The 22,429-nt window shown below is 38.4% G+C and overlaps 1 protein-coding gene across 7 annotated transcripts in view; it reads left to right on the forward strand.

Moving 5' to 3' along the window:
• The window catches only part of SPTB (spectrin beta, erythrocytic), a 127,928-nt gene that overhangs the window by 80,136 nt on the left and 25,363 nt on the right, over positions 1-22,429 (forward strand). For all 7 annotated transcript variants that reach the window (XM_034433827.3, XM_034433831.3, XM_034433826.3 and 4 more), the window contains 18 exons: positions 1,255-1,392; positions 3,124-3,880; positions 5,027-5,229; positions 5,368-5,458; positions 7,262-7,408; positions 9,261-9,524; positions 10,565-10,780; positions 10,967-11,056; positions 11,564-11,848; positions 13,329-13,459; positions 13,601-13,805; positions 15,476-15,847; positions 16,276-16,520; positions 16,690-16,828; positions 17,829-17,913; positions 18,134-18,330; positions 19,814-19,923; positions 21,132-21,207. In XM_034433827.3, coding sequence (XP_034289718.1) covers positions 1,255-1,392; positions 3,124-3,880; positions 5,027-5,229; positions 5,368-5,458; positions 7,262-7,408; positions 9,261-9,524; positions 10,565-10,780; positions 10,967-11,056; positions 11,564-11,848; positions 13,329-13,459; positions 13,601-13,805; positions 15,476-15,847; positions 16,276-16,520; positions 16,690-16,828; positions 17,829-17,913; positions 18,134-18,330; positions 19,814-19,923; positions 21,132-21,207 — 3,751 coding nt within the window. The remainder of the gene's footprint in view (positions 1-1,254; positions 1,393-3,123; positions 3,881-5,026; positions 5,230-5,367; positions 5,459-7,261; positions 7,409-9,260; positions 9,525-10,564; positions 10,781-10,966; positions 11,057-11,563; positions 11,849-13,328; positions 13,460-13,600; positions 13,806-15,475; positions 15,848-16,275; positions 16,521-16,689; positions 16,829-17,828; positions 17,914-18,133; positions 18,331-19,813; positions 19,924-21,131; positions 21,208-22,429) is intronic.

Consider the following 22,429-nt stretch of genomic DNA (forward strand, 5'->3'; position numbering starts at 1 on the left):
GTGAAGCACAAACTCTGATTGTTGATTAAGCATCCCCAAGAATTATGATACTCTTTTTTGAAGATAACAATTTTAGCTGTACAACCCTCATATCATGATCCAACACAATTATATGCTATTGGATAGATCAAAGAATCTGTTTTAGGAACAGATTAACATATGATTTTCCCATTGTTGGTATATATAAACACAATTTGCAGCTGAAATTGACAGAAAGAGATAACTTGTTTATTTATGAATGAATGATCAGATCAATTAATTTGGAGCAGGTACAGATTACTTTGATGTTATTTCTGAGGGCTACTTTATGTACTATTAAATGCATATTGAGTAAATTATGAACTGTTATATTATCTGAGATTAAAGTAATATGCATTTTGCAGTGGTAACCAGAATGACTAATATGTTTATATAGCAAAAATTACACACAATTTTCATCTGCATAAAGTTTTCTAATACTGATTTCTTGATAGGAAATGTAAAATGAAATTAAAAGGATAATAGTGAAGAACTGATAAACATTCAGAAGTCTGAACAGCACAAAGTAACTGATTATTTTTTACATATCCAGAAATTAAACTTATACACATACATACATCAGAACATATCTCTGCAGTCTAAGACATGAAAACAAATTTTTTTCAGGTGCTGCTTTTATGCTTAGATTCTCCTCCTTCTAGACACAATCTAGCTACTGTGTATGAGACATGATTATTGTTGTCATTGTCATTTTACATACATGATTCCTCACTTAATGATAATAATTGAGACCAGAATTTCCATCACGTAAGTGCCATGGTTGTAAAGTGCAACATCCCATGACTGCCCTGCTTAGCGATAGAAATTACAGCCCTTCCAGTTGCTGTCATTAAGTAAATCACCATGGGTTGTTAAGTAAACACTTAGGCACCATTTGTGATCTCCTGCTGGCTTCCCCATTGACTTTGCTTATAGGAAGCTCGCAAACAAAATTGCAAATTAGTATCATGTGATCACAGGACTCTGCAACTCATAACTGCAAGGCAGGCACTGATCACCTGGATTGTGATCACATGACCGTGGGGATGCTGCAATAAATGTAAATACAAAGACTGTTCATAAGTATCACTGTAACCAGCACCATGGCAAGTTTGATTGAACGAGAGGTTGTTAAGTTAGAGACCACCTGTATATTATACATAACTGGGATGCTCTAGATGGCTTTTTATATGGTGGGTTTGGTTTCATTCATTCATCTGAAGTGTTTTCTTGCAGGTTTGATATTTTGGAACAGGAAATAAACAGCCTGGCTTCTCAAATTGAGGGGGTCAATAGAGCTGCTAGTGCCCTAATAGAAAGTGGCCATCCACGCAGTGGGAAAGTGAGGCAGTGCCAAGAGCATTTGAATGCCAGGTAATAGATTCTCTTATTTTTGTCCAACTGTTTCTTCACTGTTGTTTTCCAAATATTGTTATAAATATGCAAAGATAAATAGTCCAGTTTAGCTATGGCTATAATTTGTCTAGGCAAACAAGATAGACTGAGGGAATGCCATTTGTTCATCCATCATCAAGTGATGGCCATTCCCTCTCCCCGTTTCTCTTCCACCATATAATGCATTGCTCCCAAAGATGGATTTCTGGAAAAGAGAAGGAAAGGGAGCAGGTAAAATATGTATTTCTATGGTGAAACAAGATTTTCCTCTATGTTTATTTTGGGATAAATAAATATACTTCAAAACATCACTGCTACTCCCCTGAGATTTTCTCCTAGTTCTTCTCCTGCTTAGTATTTGGAACCACTCTCCCAGCTTAGGAGTCACAGCCCCGAGTGGTCCTGCCACCACTGGGACCACTTTGGTCTTTACTTTCCACATCCTTTCCAGTTCCTCCTTCAGGCTCAGGTGCTTCTACAGTTAAAATTACTCTTCTTCCTGATGCTGCTGTCACTTGGCACCAGTACATCTACTGTCTTCTGGTCCTTGTCTACTTTTCATTATGTCTGGCTGATTGGCCAGTACTTGCCAGTTTGTCTGGAAGTTCCATAGGATTGTAGCTTCCTTATTTTCTACAACCTTTAGTGGGATCTTCCATCTAGTCTTAATTGGGTCTAGCTCATATTCTGTAGAGATTTTCCTGTATACAATGCCAGCTACTTCACTATGCCATTCAATGTATGCTGTTTCTGCTGGCATCTTGCACCTTTCCACTATGTGTTGGATTGTCTTTAAGACCTCTGTGCCAGGGGTGAAATGCTCCCGGTTCGGACTGGATCGCCCGATCTGGTAGCGATGGCGGTGGGTGATTCAGAGAACCGGTAGGAAAAATCCCTGCGCTCCCACCATGCCCAGCTGAACCACACAATCATCAGAGGCTTTTTTTTTCTTTTAAAAGCATTTTTTCTACAACCTCTTCAGCCGAAAAAATGCTTAAAAAAAAAAAAGCCTCTGATGATCGCGCGGCTCAGCTGGGATCATCAGAGACTTTTAAAAACATTCTTTCTACTCTACTTTCTATTCTCTTCTCGGCCGAAGAGGTTGTAGAAAAAATGCTTTTAAAAGTAAAAAAAAAAAAAAGTTGGCCACACCCACCCAGTCACATTACACCCCCCCACACCAAGCCACACCCACAGAACCAATAGTAACAAATTTTACATTTCACCACTGCTCTGTGCATAGTGTGCAACTTAGATTCTGCCTAAGACGTGGTAGTCCCCTATTTCTATGGATCTGGTGCTTAATGCTTGTACTGTTATGATTTGTGCCTCAGTACTGTCCTTTCATCCAGCCCTTTCCATCCACTGGTAGGATTTCCTGATGTCTGCCACCTCAGCTATCTGTCAGTGGCACATCTGCAAAGTCTTGTCTTGACATGCCACTTCCTCTGTTTGATCTTCCTCCCACATTTGTTGCTGACTTAGCAGCTCATCTTTGGGCACCATCTTACTGATGTACTCCTGGATGCTCTGGATTTCATCTACGATAGTGACTTTGACACTCATCAAACTATCTATCTATCTATCTATCTATCTATCTATCTATCTATCTATCTATCTATCTATCTATCTATCTTTCTATCTATAAGATGATGTTAAAGAAGGGCATTTATTTCATCACAAAAATGCTTATTTTGTTTTGTCTCCTAGGTGGAAGGTCTTTCAGGAAATGGTGGCTCAAAGGCGAAAAGCTGTTGATTTTGCTCTTAGCCTCCACAATTATTGTGTTGATTGTGAGGAAACCAGGAAATGGATCCTGGAAAAAACCAAAGTCATTGAATCTACACAAGACCTTGGTAAAAACCTGGCAGGCATGATTGCCATGCAGAGGAAATTGTATGGCATTGAACGTGACCTAGCAGCCATTCAAGCCAGGCTTGCCATCCTGCAGAAGGAGGCCCATCGGCTTGCTGAAGAGCAGCCTGATCTGGCTGATGATATCTATAGTCGACTAACAGCTGTGTCTGGAGTCTGGCTGGACCTCCAAAATACTTTACAGTCCCAGGAGGCTTCCCTTGGAGAGGCCAGCAAGTTGCACAAGTTTTTGCAAGACTTAGACGACTTCCAAGCATGGCTCTTCAAGGCACAAAAAGCTGTTGCTTCAGAAGAGGTGCCCAACTCCTTGGTAGAAGCGGAGCATCTCTTGCAGCATCATGCTGCAATTAAGGAAGAGATTGATCAACACAAAGATGTTTACAGCAACGTTAAGAGGATAGGAGACAGAGTGACTCAGGGTCAGACAGATACAGAGTATCGGCAGCTGGAGCAGCGGCTAGAGGGCATGGAGACAGGCTGGAATGCTTTATGTAAAATGTGGGACAGTAGGGAGAAATTCCTCAAGCAGTGTCTTGGCTTCCAAGAATTTCTTAAAGATGCAAAACAAGCTGAAATCATTCTTACCAATCAGGTAATGTGTTTTAACATTGTGTCACAAGATTGTATCGTGGTCCTTGAATATTTTGAGTGGCATGTGGTTCAGTAATGAGATATCACATTTGCAGACTGGGTAATATACATGTATAGATAATCCTTGATTTATGACCATAACTGAACCCAAAATTTCTATTGGCTAAGTGAGACATTTGTTAATTGAATTTTGTCCTATTTTATGACCTTTCTTGCCACAGTTGTTAAATGAATCATTGCAGTTGTTAAATTAGTAACATGGCTAGGTAAATCTGGCTTCCCCATTGATTTTGTTTGTCAGAAGGTTGCAAAGAGTGATCACATGACTCTGGGACACAGCAACTGTCATAAATATGAGTCAGCTTGCCAAACATCTGAATTTTGATCACGTGACCATGGCAGTGGTGAAATCCTAATTTTTTTACTACCGGTTCTGTGGGCGTGGTTTGGTGGGCATGGCAGGGGAAGGATACTGCAAAATCTCCATTCCCACCTCACTCCAGGGGAAGGATATTGCAAAATCTCCATTCCCACCCCTCTCTGGGGCCAGCCAGAGGTGGTATTTGCCCGTTCTCCGAACTATTCAAAATTTCCGCTACTGGTTCTCCAAACTGTTCAAAATTTCCACTACCAGTTCTCCAAAACCTGTCAGAACCTGCTGGATTTCACCCCTGGACCATGGATATGCTACACTGGTTATAAGTATGAAAAACAGTCATGAACCACTTTTTTCAGTGCCGTTGTAACTTCGAATAGTCATTAAATGAACTGTTGTAAGTAAAGCACTACCTGTATGTATATAGCCTGTAGCATGGACTTATCTAAGCATATCAAATGGCCCAAGAAGGTTTGCCTGACTATTCAGCACCACTTAATAATTAATTTACTTTTTTTGCATATATTCAGAAAAAGAAAAAGCTAAAAACTATGTTTAGCAGCTGGCACACTCAATCCTTTAATAGGTCATAGCTATTTGATGTCTTATCCTATAGCTATCATTTATAAGATAGCATTATCAAATTAACTTTTAATAGGCATAAACTGAAATCATTTTTATATGTGGTATAAGGCATCAGTATTTTTTAACTGCCTATGTTGTATTCTCAGCTTTATTTTTATTTTTATTTTTTGGTAACATCTGGTTTAGGAATATACCCTAGCCCACACTGAGCCACCAGACACCTTAGAAGCATCGGAAGCTGTTATAAGGAAATTTGAAGATTTCCTCGCTAATATGGCAGCTAATGAAGAAAAGGTTACTGGCTTGATAGACACCGGAAGCAAACTTGCTGCTGATGGGAATATTTACTCTGACAAAATTATGGAAAAAGTTCAACTGATTCAAGAAAGGTAATGTCAGTATGAAAGTTCAATGAATTCAGATCTATAGTTTGCATGTGCAAAAACTGAGTCTGAAATGGCAAATAAGTATTGTGGAGGAAGTAAGAAAACATTTCTCTTTAATAATGACATTTTTGTCATTTTTAGACACAGGACAAATGTCACAAAATCACAAGAGGCATTTGTGTTACTAAAGGACAATAATGACCTGCAAAATTTCCTACAAAACTGCCAAGAGGTAAGAATTTTGAATTTTGAACTAGCTACTACTGCTAATCTAGGATGAGTCTGTGCTTATCCTTTTTCCCCCGAGAGGAGCTATAGTTTTGGTTGATGCCAGTCATAGATAATTTTATTGTTTGGGGGTAGGAGTATATGGAGTGATTGTGAGGGTTGGGGATAGTGAGGACTTCAGGGGACACTGGGAGCCATATCTAAAATGCCATAGGAGTATTCCTCCACCTATTATCCAATGAAGCTTGGTGTGAGTTAGTATGACTGGTAGAATGGCAGAGACAGTGGCCCAGAGGGAGGGAGGTCAGAGCTGAGGATAGACGTCCACCTCATGGGGTGTACGGCTGGACAACCAATTCAAGTGGTGATAGATAAGAATAGGAATGGGAGCAAGAAAGCTGCTGATATGTTCTGGCCCTTCTAACTCATGCCCAGACCCTGGGCAACAGACCCTCAGATATCATGGTCTTTTACTGCTGCTGCTGAAGACCACACTCATTTGTGATTTCCTTGGGGAAGAACAAGCTGATCTGGCGTGCATTACTAAGACCTGGTTGACACCAGAGGAGGGTTTTCTCCTCTCGGAGATGTGTCCAGCAGGATTTAGGAACTGCCACCAGTTAAGGCCTCAGGGCAGAGGAAGGAATGTAGCAGTTGTCATTCAGGAATCTTGTTTGGTCTTTGGGAGTTATGCTCCCCAAATTTCCAGATGTGACATTGTTCCTGAAGTTGGGCATGTGGAGTCAGTTGGGAGTGTTACTGCTGCCATCACTCCTGGCACTCCTCATGGCTCATAGAGGAGTTGAGAGTGTTGAAAAGAGCCAAGAGACAGCTAGAGCGCACTGGAGGAAAACAAAGAACCGATCATAGGCCAGAGCTGCTATTAAGGCCTACCTCATGGAGGTAAGAGTGGAGAAACATCTCTACTATATTTCTCCACACATATTACATCCACAGAGTGCTGCCATTTATAGGGCCAAGCAGAGGAATTTGTCAAGCACCTGACAGATAAAATCGCTCAGATTTGTTCTCAGTTGGAATCCAGGCATGGAGCAGATTCATTGTTGATGCCCAGGGAGTGGACTCACCCAGTTATGTGGGAGTAGTTTCAGTCTGTTGGACTTGAGGAAATGGATAAGGCCCTTGGGACTGTTAGTGCAACAATTCGTTTATTAGATTTCCAGGTGGGTCCATGCAGTAATTAATATATTGCTGCAGGAAGGGAATTTCCAGGACCATCTTGTTCTGAACCTTCATTGGATCCCATCTGCCTGAAAAATTTCCATCCAATTTTTCACCTCCCCTTTTAAAAAAAAAGGTGGTGTAAAAAGTCATTGTGCTGCAGCTTCAGAAGGTCTTAGATAAAATAGATTATCTGGTCCCCTTTCAGCTGGGTATCCAGCTCAGTTATGGGTAAAAACGACATTGATCGCACTTGTAGATCATCCCTGACGGGAGCAGGATTGGGGTAGTGCATCCATTCTTGCCCTTCTTCACCTCTCAGCTGCTTTCAATACCATCAACCATGGTATAATTTGGGCTCATATGAAACCAAGAAATTATCTGGAGAAAGGGAAATAAATAAATAGATTAGCTGGGTCTTGAATTTCCCTTTTTAGCAAAACCTGCCATTGGCAAATATTTTTTTTTAAAAAAAAGCAGGAACAGCAACAAGTTGGAAAAGACAATACCGTAAGGGAGTGTCTCGGAATATCTATGAAAGACCATAGATTTCTACTTTCAGCAAAATGCTACAGGAGTCAAATATATCCACTTTTCATACTTTATAATGCTATTTTATTGATAGCTTACCATGTGGATTGAAGAAAAGATGCTTACTGCTCAAGATATGTCATATGATGAAGCACGGAATTTGCATAGCAAATGGCTGAAGCATCAGGCTTTTATGGCAGAACTTGCTTCCAATCAAGGGTGGCTAGAAAAGCTGGATGAGGTATGTTGCTTTTATTCCCCCAGATTTGCATGGTTTTTCTTCATACTCCCACATCTTAACATTTTTGTGGCTCCTCATGTTTGTAGAATTTTTGAGATAGGGTTGGAGATCACTATCCTTTTTATTTATTAAGTTTTATTGTAACCATGTATGTACTTTACTGCTTTTGTAAACTGCTCCGAAGTGCAAATGCAGATCCATATATAACAGAGTCAAAGAAAAAGAAGTAATTATTACTAACTCTACCAAAATAGCTGTCATTAAACAATTATCTCTGGTTAAAAATGTAGGGGGAAATTACCAATGAATGCTAAATGGGTTTAAAATCCTTGGATGTCGTGTCATCAAAATTGCCAAGCTGGTTTTGCAATCAAGTGGAATGTTACATTGATGTTTGTTAATTTTTTTTCATGCCATGCTATTCTTAAAAATTCAATTGTGTAATGTAATACTAAGAATTGTTAATACATACCACTAAGTTCAGATAATGGCAAATTGGCAAGTTAAACAGCTGCTTCGTGTCTGCACTTTGTAATGGAATAGTGGTGAAGCCAACTGTATAACAAAATACTGTATATAGTATGTCTCTTTTATATGATAGTTTACAGGAATTTTGTGCATGTATGTTTTCAGACCAGACAAGATATGAGATTACTATGTTACGTTCATCCAGTTTTTTGTTTCCTTTTAAAACAAAATGTGAGATTATTGTTTGAAACAGGAAGTAGAAACTTCATTACATTGTTCAGTTACAGTATATAGTAGCTGCTTAATAATAGGATTTTCCCCACTTCCCCCCAGGCAGCTCACATGGAAATCTTTTTGCAAAGAATGGATTAAGCCACCTGTTTCTTTCCACAACCCTAAAACTTGACAATTTCTCATAAAGCAAGTGAATGCTTTAATAACATGATATACAGCAGCTTTAGTAACACAAAATGCTACATCATTTTTGCGTGCCCCTCCTCCTCAGTGAGGGGACATACTTGTACTTTCAAGAGATTTTATCGGAGCATAAAGATTAGAGTCATGATCGGAGATACCTCCATGGGCTTTTCCCCACATTCTCAGCAATGGGCTTTCCTCCTGTATACCACTTTTAAGAAACCACTGCTCTATTTATGGGACAGATTCCTTTTTAAATCTTTTTTCAGTGTCATCATTGCTGTGTTTACATTTTCTTTTAGCTTTATGCAAAACCATTAAGTTTCAATCACTGGGTATAATGTTCAACCAGCTTTAGCATTATCTAGTACACATTTTGCTTCTTCTCTAGTAGTCTATTACTATTTTAAATGCTTTACTCAAGTCAAGATACATTATCTCCAGTGCTAGTCAACTAAATATGTCCATTTACCAAAAATGAGATCCTTCCAACAATGCATTGTTTTCTAAATAGTCACAAATAACTATTTAATAATTCATTACAGAATTTTGCCCAATATTGATATATCTGAAATTATCCAGATCCATTCTTCCCCCTTTGGTGAAAATAAAAGCAATATTTATCTCTCTTCAATTTTTTATGCCCATCTATTATAATTTCTCAAAGATCACAGAAAGAGCTCCAATACAACACTGTAAACTCCTTTTCTCAGATATAATTCATTGTTTATTGAGAAAATATTCTTTACGAATGTAGTGAAAGCTGCTGGAATCTGGTACCATTGGGAGGACTTTCATCTAGCCTTCAATTTCACTGCCAGTAATAATTGTTTTACCACTTCACTGTAAACACAGCATTGTTAATTGGCTAGGGAGCACTGTTTCACTACTAGCTATATGTTCTATCCTATGAAAACAAAAGAGAAAACAAACTATATTTTTCATCTTCTGTACACTTTTATTTCAGGAAGGACAACAGTTGGCAAAGCAAAAGCCCCAGTATGCAGATGTTGTGTCCCAGAAGCTAGAAGCACTTCATCAACGTTGGGATATGTTGCAGGCAACCACAGAGGAGAAGGCACAGCAGCTGTTTGATGCTAACCGTTCTGACCTTTATGCGCAGAGCTATGCTGATCTTAGCGCATGGATCAGTGAGATAGAGGAGAAGCTAAAATCTGATGTTCAAGGGAAAGATCTCACAAGTGTTAACATCCTTCTGAAGAACTTGAAAGTAAGTTACAATCCTCCTAAAAATAATGTCTATGTTTATTGTTGGAAACCCCTTATGGACTTTTTATAAAAAAGTGAACTTAAGATCTATGGTTTTGACAGTTAGATAAGATAGCTTATGGAAAGAAGAGAATGGTGATTTAAGTTCAGAGAGAGAGGTAAATCTACTGTTGAACATATAACTGCTGTAAAGAAGATCAGAAGCTACTTCTTTATATCTTATTTCTTTTTTTCCATTTTACTTATATATTTTTTCTTTTTGCCACTTAACTTTCCCTTTTACTTTTTCCCTTTTCTTTTTTCCATATTACTTTTTCTTAGTTTGTATTTTTACCCTTTTTGTACAGCTTTCAATAAAATTATATTTAAAAGAAAAGTAACAGTCCTCCGACCTAGAAAATCTCCATCTCTCTTGAACTCAGTAGCATGTAAGTCAGGCATTTGTTGGACATGTTTGGCTTTTTCTCCCAGAGAGGATTTATTTGAAGTGGTGAATAATAATTTCAGAGTAGATATCTCCTGTACTTTGGATCAAAGCTGTTGTGGAATCTAGAAAAGGATTAAGCTTTTTAAAGAAAGGTGCACTGTGTCTGCCCACTTCGAAGCACCTTTTTGGCTTCAGATCTGAAGTGCAGCAAGTCATCTTCAGTCAGTCTCCTGTGGCATTCTAAATGACTGGAGTAAGGGACATGGCCAAATGTTATGATCCACTTGACGAGGGGATTAAGGACAAGAATGGAAATGGGAAATAACTTTCAGAGAAAGACCTTTATTATTAACCGTTGTCTTGAACAGATCCGAACTGCTAGAAAATGTCTGAAATTTATCCACAGTTTACTAATTATTGTAGTAAATTGCTGTAATTTCCAACCGCCTCTCAAATCACTTCTAAACAATTCACCCCTGAAAGCAATATTTGCAGTCTGCTGTTCAAATATTGTCTAGATGGGAATAGGGATGATATCTGTGTAATGTCTGAGTGATGGAGTTAAGCATATAGATCTCAACAAGACAACAAAATATGAAGATTTCTCATTTCAGCATCTGGATGAGCAAGTCAGCTTGCGGAAGAAAGAGATGGAAGGCTTACTTTCTCAGGGTCCTCCAGTCAAGAGAGACATGGATGAAGTGGACAGCAAGCATGAGATCATTGAAAGGCGATTTCAGGACCTTGCAGAGCCGTTGGGTAGGAAGAGGAAAGAACTGGAGATGGCTAAGGCTGGATATCAATTGGACCGGGATTTGGCAGATGAATTGGTGAGTGTTGGCTAGATAGTTACTGGTTTTATTGGTGTCATTTAAAAAGAAGATATCAGAAGATGGTTCACATGGATTAGTCGTTTCAGATATTGGGAAAATTGCATAAGAATCTGTCTTTCATCCTCTCTTGTATGCACATTTGACATTTTGGCATGTTACTTTAGTCTTTCTTCTCTAATGCAGCTTTGGGTGCAAGAACGACTCCCTCTTGCTCAGTCCACTGACCATGGCACAAATCTTTTGTCAGTCCAGCTACTTACAAAGAAAAACCAGGTGAGCCTCCCCATCATAGTTGGAAGGTTTTTTTCTTCACCTAATTCTACTTTATAACAAAGCAACTGAACTTTTATTATACTTATGAACATTCAAAAATATATTTTGTCTTTATGGTAATTGTTAACAAAAGGAAGCCAAGCTTTTCTCTAAAGGCCTTTTTCCATACACAACTGATTGTGAACTAAACATCTCCTAATATCTTTACTTTATGGTGCCCCATATTTATCTTCATCTCCTTTTCAGTGCATGCATGAAGCATTCTTAAATTGTTCTTATATGTACTGGAGTTAAACTAGTGTTTTTCTCTTAAGCTGACAAGATCCAATAGCAGCTGCAAAGGATGTCATATCTGAAGTGCATGACCTCTAAGGCTTGGAACCTTGCTGCCTTTTTTCATTCTCCATCAGGAATACTGAATACAGTTTAATAAAAAGGACAACTCTATTCAATTTGTTTCTGATTTCACTCATTCATTTCTTTAAACCTGCCCTATTCTTTGCCTAGACCCTGCAGAAAGAAATTACTGGTCATGCCCCACGAATTGAGGAAGTTGTTGATAGAGGGGAGAGCATGTTGGCTAAAGCTGAAGGGGATGGGGACTTCAGAGACACGGAAGAATGTCTCAATCAGTTAAAGGTTTCCTGGAGCACCTTACAGGAGGAAACCTTGAAGAGGCTGCGGCGCCTAGAAGAAGCCAGTGAGGCTCAGCGATATTATTTAGATGCTGGAGAAGCAGAGGCCTGGATAAGTGAGCAGGAGCTTTATGTAGGGACAGATGAGAAGCCAAAGGTAAGAACATCTCCCATTCCAATGAAGTAGTATTTACCAGGTAGAAGACCATTCCCAAAGTGTGTTGCTTTCTAGGAAAATGACACTCTAACTGTGTTTGTTGGGAAGTAGATCTGCTCATCCCTGGGGACAGTTAAGACCTGCATATCTTATTCTATTGGGACTATTTTTTTAATATTAAAAAAGCTCTAGGAGAACAAAGATACAGTTTCATTAATTATCTTTTCTTTCTTCTTTTATCTCACTAATGGCAAAAGAAACATGACTGGAATCCAGTATGATATTGAATGTCTTTCTGTGTGCATCTGTGCATGTGTCTATATTGTATGATAATTTATAAGAAATTGCTTAACATCCTGGGTAGCAGTTTTAAAAAGAGCAATGTGTGAAAGAGAAAGAAAATTTGTTTCTCTCTTCTCTTGTCTCTCATACACAAAGCATTGTAGTTTACTTTCTCTATCTGCAAAAGAAGATAGAGTACCATAACCTGGTTGTGACAGAAAAAGTTCTACTTCCTTCATGAATGAAGGTGATTTAATGTTTTTCAACAGTACTGATTTCATTTTACTGTGCTTAAGCTATCTTTTGTTTAGGATAAGAACTACTTACCTTAGTGACATTAGGAATATGTACAATTTGGGAGAAGAAAGGGTAATTTTTTCACAAATTATCTTATATATTATTAAACCTGATTCAGAAGCAAGTCCACTAGAGCTTACTCCCACTTAAATTCATAACTTATACACTCTTTGGCTACTTTCTGCCCCCGGAAATACGCACAATCTTCCCCCGGAAATACACACAATCTCTGACCTCCGAGTTTTTCGCTGTTTTTCAAGACCCTGCTCTTCCGACAGGCAGGGCTATCTTTGTAATGGAGTTTTAAATTTGGAGTTTTTAAATTTTTGGGTTCTTAACGAATTTCGGCCGCAAATGTAAGAATTTTAATAATGTTTAAATTTAATTAGGATGTTTGTATTGTGTTTTTACTTGGCTGTGCACCGCCCCGAGTCCTTTGGGAGAGGGGCGGTATAGAAATAAAATTATCTATCTATCTATCTATCTATCTATCTATCTATCTATCTATCTATCTATCTATCTATCTATCTATCTATCTTTCCACATACCTCCTGACTTTATCTAGTATATCTTCGGCAACAATTCTGCATTATCCTGTTGATTCTTGCACAGCTGTGTCCCATGAACCTGAGCAGCAACCTTTCCAGCTGACCAATGAAAGGATGTAAAATTTTAGAGGGTCTTAGTTATAAGAAGCAGGGAGAAATATTGTGAGCCAGGAGTTCTTTTCAATGAGAAAAGGAAGATTAAGCTATAAAACTCTTTTAGCCTATGTAACCTAAGCCTGTTGAGGAGTGCCATGTGGAAAGGGGGTTGGTTTTCCTTGGCCTTCTTGTTGGGGAATGACCTAAGGTTTCCTTTACTGCAAAGATCAATAGATTCAATTACTTAACCATCTCAGGATGAAGAGAGTGGCATTGTGATGCTGAAGAGACACCTTCGCCAGCAACGATCCATAGAAGAATATGGAAAAAACATCAAGCAGCTGGCCAATCGGGCTCAGAAACTGCTATCTGCTGGCCACCCAGAAGGGTGAGTACTTTTGATAACAGTAACTCTGAAATCTTCGAAATACAATAGCCAGGGGAATCACAATTTATTGCATATGATTGAGTTGAGCTGCCTTTCCTTTTAGGTGACTTGTCTCCAAACTTTGTCTTTGTGGTTTTTCAGAGAAGATATCATCCGATTGCAGGGGCAAGTAGATAAGCAGTATGCAGGGTTGAAAGACCTGGCTGAGGAACGCAGACGTAAAGTAGAACTTGCATATCACCTGTTCAAACTGAAGCGAGAAGTTGATGATCTGGAGCAGTGGATTGCAGAGAGAGATGTAATCGCATCATCCCCAGAGATGGGTCAAGACCTCGACCATGCCACTGTGAGCAAGCACCGTGAGAATGTCCATTGGGCAATCCATTGTGGCCATTTTATTTTGAGGTGTAGACCATAGATTACAAGTGGTGCAGCTTGTCTCTACACAATGTCCTGCAATAGATTGACAGAAAATTACTGACAGGTGCATTACAATTACCTATATTTTAGTAGTTAGAAATGTATATATTACTTGTGGGGAAAGTAAACATCACAAGCTGTTTCTAGAAGGATTCTTGTTTCTTGAATCAAAAGCAAGAAAGACATCTGATGAAGGAAACTCTAGACAACAACACCTTTTTGCCATAACAATTTAACACATTTAAGACATTATAGTACACTATCTATAGTGTTCTAGAAAAAGTGTCTGTAATAAATTCTACACAAAATTAATTTATGATACTAGTTTCTGCTGAAACTCTGAAACCTATAAAAGAGTCACACCTGTAACACTACCACTATTTCTTGATATTCATAAGGCTTCTTCTCTTCAAAGGAAACAAAAGAGACTGGATATACTGTAGGTGTATGAGTCAAGAAGAATGCAGTTCCATTATAGGGCTAGAATTATTTTCCCAACTACTTCCCTTGTTAGTATGACAGATTTTAAAAGGCATTTATTGAGATCTCTCTTTTCCCTTATTTTGAAAATGCAGTCTATAATTGTAGGCCTCCAATCCCTAGAGGTACAATACATGTCTATAGATGTAAACAACAAAGCCAATCTAGGTGCCCACCAGTATAGATTATTCCTAATTAATTCAGGACATATTAAATAATTGTCTGAGCCTTCCCTGATTATAGTTAGATAATTAAACTTAGCAACCATTTTTGCAGGCTAAACCTCTATAAATTCTCTGTGGATTAACACGATCTTTTTTTGATTTGCATCATCATTGTGAAATTTCCTAAAATACCTCTCACAGGTCTTGTGAAATAGCTATTAATAAGGAATAGATCATTTTCAATGTGACCCACTGTGATGCAACAAAAATATTGTTATTTCTTACTGCTTGCGCATGACTTACCCAAGTATTATCATGGTGATACTGTTTCACCTTTGAGAAATCTTTGAAGCTGTTTTTGGTTCAAAAGATTCTGTACTGACATTTGTCCTAGCTGCCTATTGACTGAATGTTGTGGATTTGGTGTTAAACAGTCAAAGAAAATAAAGAGAACAATTGAAGTTAATTTGCGTTAAAATATACATGCAGTACACTTGGTAACATTTTTATTTATATATTACAGGATTAAAGCATTAGAACATCAGACATTAAAAGTTAAAACATTTCAATTAATATTAAAATTGAAATGTTTATATTAAACCCTTGAAAAAAATTGATTGTGCCAAAAGGGTGATGCACTGTGTAAAACATTGGGCAGCACACCACCTCATTTATGAATAACTCTGCCTGTGGTGGGCATGCTTATATGTATACTATTTCAATGTTGCCTAATAAAGTTATGTTAAAAAAATAGCCAATCTTTAAGAAGAGAAGTGGGAAGCAACATTTTTAAGGTACTCCTATGTTTAAATTTGGGATAAAAGCAGGTCTGGTAGCTGAAAAAGCCAAAGATTTTTTTAAATTCTGTATCGCCAAACAAAATTTTTACCATTTTTGGCTCAAGGATGAAAAGTATTGAAAAATATTTTGTTCATTCTGGTTTTTGTTCTAGCTGCTACGGGAAAAGTTCCGTGACTTCGCCCGCGAAACAGGAAACCTGGGACAGGAGTGGGTGAACAATGTCACTCACCGAACTGATCAGCTGATTGATATCCACCCAGAAGCTGCCACGATTGCAGAGTGGAGGGATGGTTTGAACGAGAGCTGGGCTGACCTGCTTGAGTTGATTGACACCAGAATGCAGTTGTTGACAGCTTCCTATGATCTGCACAAGTTCTTTTATGATGGTAGTGAGATCCAGGTTCTTATTGAAGAGAAGCACAAGGAGCTGCCTGAGGAGTTAGGCCGAGATGTCAATACAGCCGAGTCCTTCCACAGGATGCACAAAGCCTTTGAGAGAGACATTCACCTGTTGGGAGTGCAGGTAACCTCTTAGCTTCTTAAAAACACGTGGAGCCATCTGGTGGTATTCTCTCTCATTTGATGGCTGGGGTGAGGTGGCCAATTTACTGGGAACTTGTGAGATCTAACCAGAAGCCAATGAATTTACTTAACCTAATTGAGACTACTTCCCTTGGAAAGCTTTTTAGCCTATGAAGTTAGAATTTGACAGAATCTTTTGAAACCAATACCAGAAGAAATTATTCTCCTGACTTAGCAAAATTACAGTACAGTATCCACATCAAATTTATTTCAACGTTTTCATTATCCAGTGAAAAGGACAGATGCGTTCCCATTTTTAATGTTAGAAAGTGGGTTTGAGAAACAGTTATATTCCTGGCCTTAGCTTGCAATGGAGCACATGTCCCTTTGATTCCTCGTCTCCATAAGAAGTGTTCTCTGCTCTGGCAGGTTCAGCATTTTCAGGAGGTGGCAGCACGCCTGCTGGCAGCCTATGCTGGAGAAAAGGCCATGGCCATCCAGAAGCAAGAACAGGAGGTGGTAAAAGCTTGGAAGGCCTTGCTGGAGGCTTGCGAGGGGCGGCGGGCTCAATTAGTTGATACAGCCGAGAAGTTCCGCTTCTTCTGCATGGTGCGAGACCTCATGTCCTGGATGGAGAGTGTGATCCGTCAGATTGATACCCAGGAGAAGCCCAGGTGAAGCCCTTCTTTTGTTTCTTTTTTTCCCCAGTCCCTGGAAAACATAATGGGTCAGTGGGACTCTAAGCAATGCTTCTCAGTTTATATTCAGAGATGTAAAATATTACCTCTAAAATCATCCTGATGTTTTGTTTTCTCATTAAGAATTGTTTGTTCTTAATTTAAGGGATGTGTCATCTGTGGAATTGTTGATGAAATACCATCAGGACATAAAGTCTGAGATAGCCACTAGGGATAAAAGTTTCACTGCCTGCATTGATCTTGGGAAAACTTTACTGCAGCGCAAGCTCCATGATGCAGCTGAGGTGAGTGTTCTCCATAGCAGGCTTTACAACAGATTTAAGCATGTGTTTTGTTTAGAGAATTCTAAAGTACTGTCCCATCTAGATTTTAAAGACGTAAGTAATGCCATTGGTTTCTGGAAATGAGATAATTCTTTCCTCATTCTTTATTCTCAGAATCTTGTAAGGACTTAGATGTGAATGAAAAGAGAGACATATATTTTGATTTCTTAGTGATAAACACTAAGAAAACTGGTTGAGTTCCAAATTCACCTTAAAGATAGAAAAAAACAAAGAAGATTCTCCTTCAGTTATCAAAGGTGGCTCTCTTGTGCTTTTGCCTAGAACTCAAATTAATGAGGGAGAAAAAGAACAAAATCTACTTTTACACATCAGATTGCCCCCTCTGGAAATTTATCATTTAAAGGACGCAAATAGGAAGGCTTTGCTCCTTATGTTATTCTCTCAGCCATCCCTGAGAGTGGAGATAAGTCTTCTTAGCAAGAATGATTTGGAAGGCATTGAGGAAAGCTTGAACAGATGAGAAAGTTCAGTATTCTTACTTCGTTTCTTGACCCTTGAAGCTGCACTACTTAAAGAGGAATTTAAACAGAGCAGCACACTTTCCAAAAATAGGCTTGCTGCTATGATGCACAGCTTACATCTTAGTTTTTAACTTGTATTTTATTTGTGATTTTTATTGTACTTTATACTTTAATTTAATTGAGAGTATCACATCAATTTAAAGTATAGTTGAAGCATCTCTGGGCACAAAGATTCTACACAATGGCTGCATTATATGACAGCTGAATTTGTCTCTGATTTATTGCACACTATCTGGGCACAATTCTCTGCAAAGTAACCTACAGTGGTCTTAAAATGTTTTTATAATATTGTCATAATTAAACCAAATGGAGCTTCTTTTTCAATAGGAAAAGCAAAATGAAATGTGAGCAAATAAGACAAAAAAAATAGTCTGTTAATCCACAAAAAAAATGCATGCTTTTCCTCCTTTTCTTTTTAGATAAAAGAGAAGTTGCTACAACTGACAGAGAAGAGGAGGGAGATGATGGAAAAGTGGGATAGACGCTGGGACTGGCTTCGCTTGTGTGAGTACCGCACAAAGTGGCGCACTCTTTGTACTGGCTAGAAACTGTTCTATGCAAGTGAACAGTTCTATAGAAATGAACTATAGAACTGTTCTATAGAAATGAAAGTCCAGATCTTCTAATAATTCTAAGTAAGGGGGATTTATCTTTGGCTTCATCTGAAGGTCCTGAATATATATAATGTTCCTTTTTGCTTGTTTGTTTGTTTTTCTTACAACAGTGCTAGAGGTGTGTCAGTTTTCCAGAGATGCTTCAGTGGCTGAGGCTTGGCTTGTTGCTCAGGAACCCTACCTGTTTAGTGGTGATTATGGTCAAACTGTGGAAGGTGTAGAAAAACTGTTGAAAAGGCATGAAGCATTTGAGAAATCCACAGCAACATGGGAGGAACGTTTTGCTGCATTAGAACGTCTCACAACAGTAAGTCGTCCGTGAGAGGAAGTTCTCTATTTTTGGAAGTTCTTTGCCTTTGGAATTGTAGGGTGGATCAGAAGAGTTAATGCAGCTGCTCTCATTATTCCAGCTTCCTGGAAGTGGCAGAACAGGAAACTTGGGTAGAATTTTTGGGGATTAATATGAAACTTAACTTGCTTAATGGCACTGATAGGCGCAAAGGTGTTTTAACCTTAGGGTTAAAGGTAGGTAGGGAAAGTGAACTGATATATAGAATCATGTATCATGTTGGAAAGCCATGCCTGGAGTAGAAGGAACTGATAATAGCCCCATGTCCTTATCATCTAATCTTTGTGTGTTTACAGTATATAGCACTTAAAATGATTTGAAAATAAAATAATGCAGAAGCTGATATCCAAACAGATCAATAAAGCATACAATGCCTATTAAATATTCCCATGAGAGGTCTGCCAGCCATCCTAGCCCATGTTTTAAAGACTTTTTGAAGTATGGATGGGTGGGTGGATGGATGGACAGATGGACAGACAGATAGGCCAATTGACCTTTGAGCAAATGTCATTCATTTCACCCTCTCATGAAGTGCTGGGGAGGTGATGGGGCTTAGATGTGAATAAGTCAGAGATAGCCTTGGAGAAACGAAGGAACAAAAGTTATGAAAGTGTGTTTTAAATTCAGGAAACAAAATATTAGCAAGAAATTCAAACTGACAATACCTTAATTCCTAGGGGCAAAAGAGGGAAAGAAAACATAGACATTCAAGATCCTGTATGAATTCTTGTTGAATCCGTTTTCTGACTGAGTTTGCGTCAAAGAGCTAACACAATGTCCCCTCAAATGGAATATCTTGCCCCTTAAAATGGGATCAGTTGCCTCCCTCCTTACCTTTTGGAATCCTGCAAAAGTTTAGTTCTTCCTTTATTAGTATGTCTGGGTGACCGGTATACTATAGGTGTATAGATTTTTTTTGTACTCTAACTGTTATAACTCTGTTATAAATTATACTGGCTTTATTATTAATTTCACAATGTTATATTACAAGACTTCTTAGCAGCCTTGGATGAAGCTAGATAGAAATAGAGTAAGAAACAAATGACTTTTATAGACAACACATAATTGAAATAGTGGACAACAGTAGTAATAATTTTTAAAACATAATTTGTCCTTATTTAATAAAAATGATCATAGTCACTATGGAAAATATATAAAGCTCTACAATACAAAGCAAGCAAATTGATAGGATCAGATTGAAGTCAAATATATAGTAAAAGCAATAGCACTTATATACTGCTTCACAGTGCTTTACAGCCCTCTAAGCGGCTTACAGAGTCAGCATAATGCCCCCAACAATCTGGGTCCTCATATAGTAATTGAAAGAAAAAGAATGGGCAACAGGGGTGAACACTACATGGGAACTGCTGATTCTCTTAAAAGCTGATATAAGGAGTCTGTATTTGTTTAATCCACTGAAGATAGTTTGTTTTGCACGCAGCTTGAATTACTAAGGAAAAGAAAAATTTCAGAGGAGTCTTCACAGCACAAAATAGCTAAAACTACGGACCTGGAATTTGACTTTGAGTTAGAGCCAGAATGTGAGATCAGGTAAGTTTCCTAGAGATCAGCTGCAGAGTAATCAGCTGTATTTTCATAATTAGTAAAGATTTTAAAATTATAGTACGCAGTACATTTCTTACTATCCATGCAATATATTTTTTATCTCTCCCTAGTAAACCTAACCACTCAATACTGTATAGTTGGAGCTATTACTGTTCCCCAAAGTTAAAACATGCATATAATATATAGATTTTGAAAATGTAGCAAAATAATTGATTCTTTTCAGTCCATCCTTGATAATCTTTTTTGTCTAGTCTGAAAAAACTGAGAAAACAAAACTACAATCTGTTTTAAACCATGCTCTAGCCTGATATCCATTCCCTTCTCCCAAAAGTATGTTTTGGGTAGATAGATGGGAATTCTATTCAGTCTGATCTTCTCTATGATAGTGACTGGTTTAAAATGGAAGAAAAGATGGTCTCTTCTGTAATTATGAGGATTTTCTTTTCCTAGTGTTCTGTAGTTTTTTTAAGTAATTATTTGGACAATTGCTCTCTTTTAAAAACAAGTTCCACTGCTCATTACATAAAGAAATTTTTATATTACTCCTCATTTCTTTCAGTAATAGTTTTGATTGAGTTATAGATTTTACATGCAATTATAAATGTTTCTTACATAATTAAAGGTTTATACTCCATAAATCTATTTTACTATAGGTAGTCCTTGATCTATTACCAGAACTGAGTCCAAAACTTTCATTGCTAAGCAAGACAGTTGTTAAGTGAGTTGCGGCCCTTTTACCAACCTTTTTTACAGCAGTTGTTAAGTGAGTCATGCTGTTAGGTGAATATCCAACTTCCCCCATTGACTTTCCTTGTTGGAAGCCAGCTGGGAAGGTTAGAAATGGTGATCACGTGACCCTGGGACAGTGCAACCGTCATAAATACATGCTAGTTGCCAAGTGCTCGGATTTTTATCATGTGACCATGGGGATGCTGCAACAGATGTAAGTGCGAAAACTGGTCATAAATCAATTTTTTCTGTGCTGTTGTAACTTCAAATGGTCACTAAATGAATGGTTGTAAGTAGAGAACTACCTGCATGCTAGAATTACAGTATATGGATTTTTAATTACCTTTTATTTATAGCAGGCACCAACATTTTCAACATCAAATGTCTTTATGAAAAAAGAAATTAAGTCAATTATGCTGTTTCAGTTTTAACATTTACTTAGAATACACTTTTGTTTGCTATAGGCCTATTGAAAAGGATGGGAAGAAGGAACTAAGTTTAGAAGATGCCCTTTCCCATGCTGCAGAAGATTCATCATTGGTCAGTTACCAGTTTTAGTTTATCCTTCCTAGAAAATTCAGCAGCTTGATGCAGCCTTTCATATTTATGTTGTATTGTTTTACCATCTGCACTTTTCAAATGGTGAAATGCCAATGTGTCTCCTGTTTGAGCAAGAATTGATACTTTAAATGTGCTTCACAGTGATAATTAATTTATTTGAGAGCAAAAGACGTATCAGCAGAAAAATTCAAAGAGGAGAAAAAAGGGACAGCAGAATAATCATTTCCCAGTGTTGTTAGGTTGTTCTCACGCTGATAAGGCACAAGATATGGAAGGAACTCTTCTCTTCCATTTGGAGAGTAGAAGATGGTTGTTCAGCTTTTAAAATAAAGTTGTTTTTTTTAAGATTGCCTCCTAGTGCAATTTTTCTCCTCTTCCTGAGTATAAGTTAGGAGAATGATAGGGCTGTGATCTTGAATCATGAGTCTAGCCTTTATTTTTGCCTTCTGGACTAGATGCAAATAAGTTATCAAAGCCAGGGAGGAGGACACCTAGGAGCTGAAAGGCACCAAGGTCCTACCACTCCTTGCCCTGCACCTTCAACAAATGCAGGGTCCACACAGCAGTAGCAGCGGTAGCTGTGTAGCACAGGGGAAGTCCAAAGACAGAGAGGATGGGGGAAGGAAGGGACTACTGCTGTGCTCTGCAATTCCCAGGATGGCGGTTGCCTCTGTTGACACCAGACTGGAGCTGCCAGCAGTTTTCTTTCCCTACTTTCAATTGTGAGTGAATTGAGCAGAGACCAGACCAGATGATGCCTTCCAAGACCGTGGCATTTTCCCTAGCACCTGCTGTTGGCGGCACTCTTTATGAGCCTTTGTGGCAGGAGAGCAGAAGCTGTTGTATGGCCATTTTCTTTTTTTTCCATTTACCCTCAGTTGGCAAAGCCTTGAGGGGTTCTGGCACCTGAGCTCTCTCATTGGGGGTGGGGGTTTGAGAACTTTGTCTTAGTTATACCCCAAAAGGCTCTACAGTACTTACACACTTCCTCTGCAGCATTGTGCAGAAACAGATTCCAAGGTTGGAGATTCCTCTCTGCAAGCAAATATGCTGCATTGCATTATGAGACCTTTCCTAGCTATAGCCCTATATTAGACAGTTGCCTTTCCCAACTATTGAATGATAGAACTTTTTACACATCTGAACTCGCAGAAAAGTCTACTAGCATCTATACAGCTCCCACTGCCGCTCTCTGTTCTGA

This window comes from Pantherophis guttatus, chromosome 1, assembly GCF_059756535.1.
Source record: "Pantherophis guttatus breed Tessera chromosome 1, ASM5975653v1, whole genome shotgun sequence".
Classification (NCBI taxonomy): Eukaryota; Metazoa; Chordata; class Lepidosauria; order Squamata; family Colubridae; genus Pantherophis; species Pantherophis guttatus.